General features: G+C 36.2%; 1 protein-coding gene across 1 annotated transcript; it reads right to left on the bottom strand.

Moving 5' to 3' along the window:
* Positions 1-1,696: 1,696 nt before the first annotated feature.
* Positions 1,697-3,744, bottom strand: LOC103152626 (uncharacterized). The gene is made up of 3 exons (XM_007573179.2): positions 3,739-3,744; positions 3,121-3,202; positions 1,697-2,668 (listed from the first exon to the last, which is right to left on the bottom strand). Exon 3 carries the CDS (start codon positions 2,657-2,659, stop codon positions 1,778-1,780), a length of 882 nt encoding a protein of 293 aa, XP_007573241.1. The 5' UTR covers positions 2,660-2,668; positions 3,121-3,202; positions 3,739-3,744; the 3' UTR covers positions 1,697-1,777.
* Between the last annotated feature and the right edge of the window lie 26 nt (positions 3,745-3,770).

The raw sequence follows: 3,770 nt of genomic DNA on the forward strand, positions 1-3,770 counted from the left end.
TATTATTATTTTTTTTAAGAGCAATACTTACCCAGGCTACAGTTGAAAAGTCATTTATGTGTATTTACAAATAATTTGTACTTTAGTTTTTATTTTTGGCTGAATTTTATTTTTGTGTTTGCTTGAATGTTTGTTCTTTTTCATATATGCAAAACTCAATAAATATATTGTAAAAAAAGAAACTTTTTTAGTTGATGACATTTCCAAATAATTAAAATAATATGGTACACTTAATAGCACAGATTTTATATTTTTTGGTTTGCGACACCTGTAGGGAATCAGTAGCCATAACAACACTGGTGTGACGTCATTACAAACAACGCTAATGTTGCTGTAGCTTCATGATAAAGCTGTGAAATGATCTGGACGTTCAGTTCCGCCACATGAGGGCGCCGTTGTTTCAGGCCTCAAGATTTATAAACCCTGTAGCTGCAGATAAGGCAGCACTAATGCATTTAATTCATTATTTTAATGTTCAGTTAAAAATGACAATAAATGCTTAGTAGTATCTGTTATGAGTCGTTAAATTACTTCCAGACCAACTATAAAATAATAAATAAATGTGAGATAATGAAGAGAAGTTCTTGGTGTTTTGAGTGAATCCATGAGAAAAACTACATCATGTATCCAAAGCTGCACAAATTAAAGGAGAACTTCACTCTGCATTTCTAGGAAAAGCTGTTTCATAAAGAGTTTGGTATATTTACTCAGATACATTTACTTGAGTAACTTTTTTGAAAAAATAAAATAGATTACTTTTAGGAGTATTTTTACTATGCTGTACTTTTTACTTTGACTTGAGTAAGTTTTCTATGAAGTATTTCTACTCTAACTGGAGTAAAATTTCTGGATTTTCTACCCACTGAATGAAAACAAAAAATTCAACAGAGACACACACCTGCAGTTTTTAATAAAATAAATAAAAATAAATAAAATCAACTTTTATTTATTAAAGAAACTGATTTGGAAACTTTTTTTATTTTGCCTAATTTTGTTATTTTTTGTTACTTATAAATTATTGTCATTTTGGTCTTTAAAATCCCCAAATTTCCACTTAACTTTATATTTTGGTCCATCTGATGATGTAAGTTTTAAATATTAAATGATGTTTTGATCAGTTCTTGAGTAAATACTCTTTTACTTGAGTAAAAATATGTTGAAGTGGTTCTACTCTTACTTGACTATCTGAATTTTAATAGAAATATTCCAATATTATACGTTCTTTTCCAACCAATCGGTTTATCTTTGTTCTTACATCACAGTCTTGTATAAAACAAACATTATTTGTACTGATGTTTTATTTTTTGTGTGATTGTTTCTTTATTTTCTTACAACTTGCTGCAAGAAAATGATAAATTAATTTGTGATATTCATGTTTTGACTGAGTGATTGATACGTTTCTCTGTCAGGAATCGGGTTCAGAACCCAGAAATACTTTTCTGATCTCAACTCTTCAACAGAGAATCAGAACCAGACTAAAACTTTTTGTTTTTTGAATAAAGTTATAAAATTACAATAATACTGTCATAATGTTATGACTTTATAAGAAAACAGAACATTACGGGATATTGGATCAGAACCACTGAATAACTGGAAGCTGATTCTAACAGATGAAAAGTTTCTGGATACCAGAAAGCTTCTTCTGGCGTCTACTTTATAAACCTTAATCATCAGTAATCAGATTCAGAGAAAATGTTTGACAGAGAAATCATTTCTCAGATTACAGATAGAAGATGTTTATTGGCTCTCACTGAGCATGCTCAGAAACAATCAACCTTTACTTAAAACACAGAAACATTTTGTGGCCTGAACTTTTCAGGTTGAGATCTGTATCGATGACATTAATGCCGGCTTTGCTATACGCTTCCTTTGCTTTTGGGTGGAGGATCACCGTGATAAACGAAATGGGAGATTTGGTGACTTCATCTTTTTTGTACCACAGGTACAACGGGGTTCCTTTGGTGCCATCATTCAGGTTTGTTTTCACCTTCTGATAGCCTGCTTTCACCAAACGACTCTCCTTCGACGTATCAGTTGTGATCTTCAGATCTGTGATGGCCTTCTTCTCATCAGTGGTTTGTTGGTAAAAGATGAGGATGTCAGATCCACCTGAATCTCTGTTGATGTCTTCATCTATTCGGGTGTAACCTTCACGGAATAATTCATAGTTTGATATATCACCAGCATTGACCTGAATGTCACAGATGTAGGTCTGATGCTGTCTCTTCATCCACAGGTAGATCAAATCTCCTCCAGCTTTCCGGTTCAGATCGCAGGCTGACCTCTCCCACTGAGGCTGGCCCTTCTTGGTATTATCTTCTGCATCAGTGGACACGGCCAGCTCCACGATTGGGACGTCGTACTCAGTATAACCTTTGAAGAACCACAGGAAGACGTCGCTGCCCCCGGCTCCTTTGTTGAGATCTTTATCAACCAGGCGGTACCCTGCATCCTTCAGACCTTGTTTCATCCAGTCATTGAAGGAAAACTGGATCCTGGTGATCGCTCTGTAGTCAGCTGTTTTGTACCAGAGAAAGATTTTGTTTCCCCGTGCTCCTTTGTTCAGATCAAGAGGAAGTTTGGTGTAACCATTATTACTAAACCAAAGTTCCTCGTCACTGTCCAGAGAGATACAGATATCATTGATGTACTTCTGCATCTTTGGCTCCTGCATCAAAGTTAAACCCAACATGAGACGGAGACTACACCCGATACGACATACATCTGGCTACAGAGGAGAATTTACAGAAAGAAATTATTTTATTTACAAAAGTCAATAAAGGAAACAAACTGGAGTTTTTATATCTGATAAATATGAAACATCTCTTTCTCACAGAGATTCAGCTGCAACAAACAAAAATAAAATATAATTCATATGCATTAATAAAACTGTAAAAGCAGAACTAGTGGTTCTAAAGTTGGTTTGAATCAAGCTTGAAATTCAGACAAAACAGAAATATTTCCAGATTTTAAAAGGATTTGATAGAAAAACGGGTCAAATATGAACCCAGCTGGTTCTGTCCAGTTTGTCAAAATGATGGTTTCCATGTCAAACTTCTCAGTGACAGTTTCACTGTTAAACAGTTAAAGAGAGATGAATGGATGAAGCTGAACACTCACCTGTCTGCAGGTGATTGGCTGGTCGGATCTTCTGGCTGAAGGCTGCTGTACCTGAGCTGCTGACCTGGTCTTTATAAACCTGCTGGGAGCCGAGAGACGGTGGGAAAACCTCCGAGAAAACAAAATGAGCTACACAAAGAAACACGACTTCACAGCAGATCTTCCACCTGCTGCGATAAGCAATAAAAACATCTACTTCCTGTTGGGTCAGAACTACTTGTCAAACTGGAACATGAAGCATTTTTCTGCTCCTTCAGCTGCAGAAAAATTCTGTGAAACCACCATCCACTTCGTTTCTCTGGAAACCAACCGGTTTAACAGATCGTATCAAAACTACAAAGTCATAGAAAGCAGTCACAGCAGCTGAAGCTTTCAGTTTTGTCAAGTGGCATTGTTAAATGTTTATTAATGTTTAATTGATTTCATTTCAAAAGCAGCTCTAACCAGGTTTTTTGGAAATTTGTTCCAGATCTGTGGTGCATAGAAGCTGGATGCTGCTTCTCCATGTTTGGTTCTGGGGATGCAGAGAAGAATCAGAACCAGAACCTGAACCTGAACCTGAGCCAGAACCAGAACCAGAACCAGAACCAGAACCAGAACCAGAACCAGAACCAGAACCTGAACCTGAGCCAGAACCAGAACCAGAACCA

The sequence above is a fragment of the Poecilia formosa genome, unplaced genomic scaffold, assembly GCF_000485575.1.
Source record: "Poecilia formosa unplaced genomic scaffold, Poecilia_formosa-5.1.2 Scaffold320, whole genome shotgun sequence".
NCBI lineage: Eukaryota > Metazoa > Chordata > Actinopteri > Cyprinodontiformes > Poeciliidae > Poecilia > Poecilia formosa.

Coding starts and splice junctions, on each gene's coding strand:
- LOC103152626 (XM_007573179.2), bottom strand. CDS start 2,659: ATGCAGAAGTACATCAATGATATCTGTATCTCTCTGGACAGTGACGAG.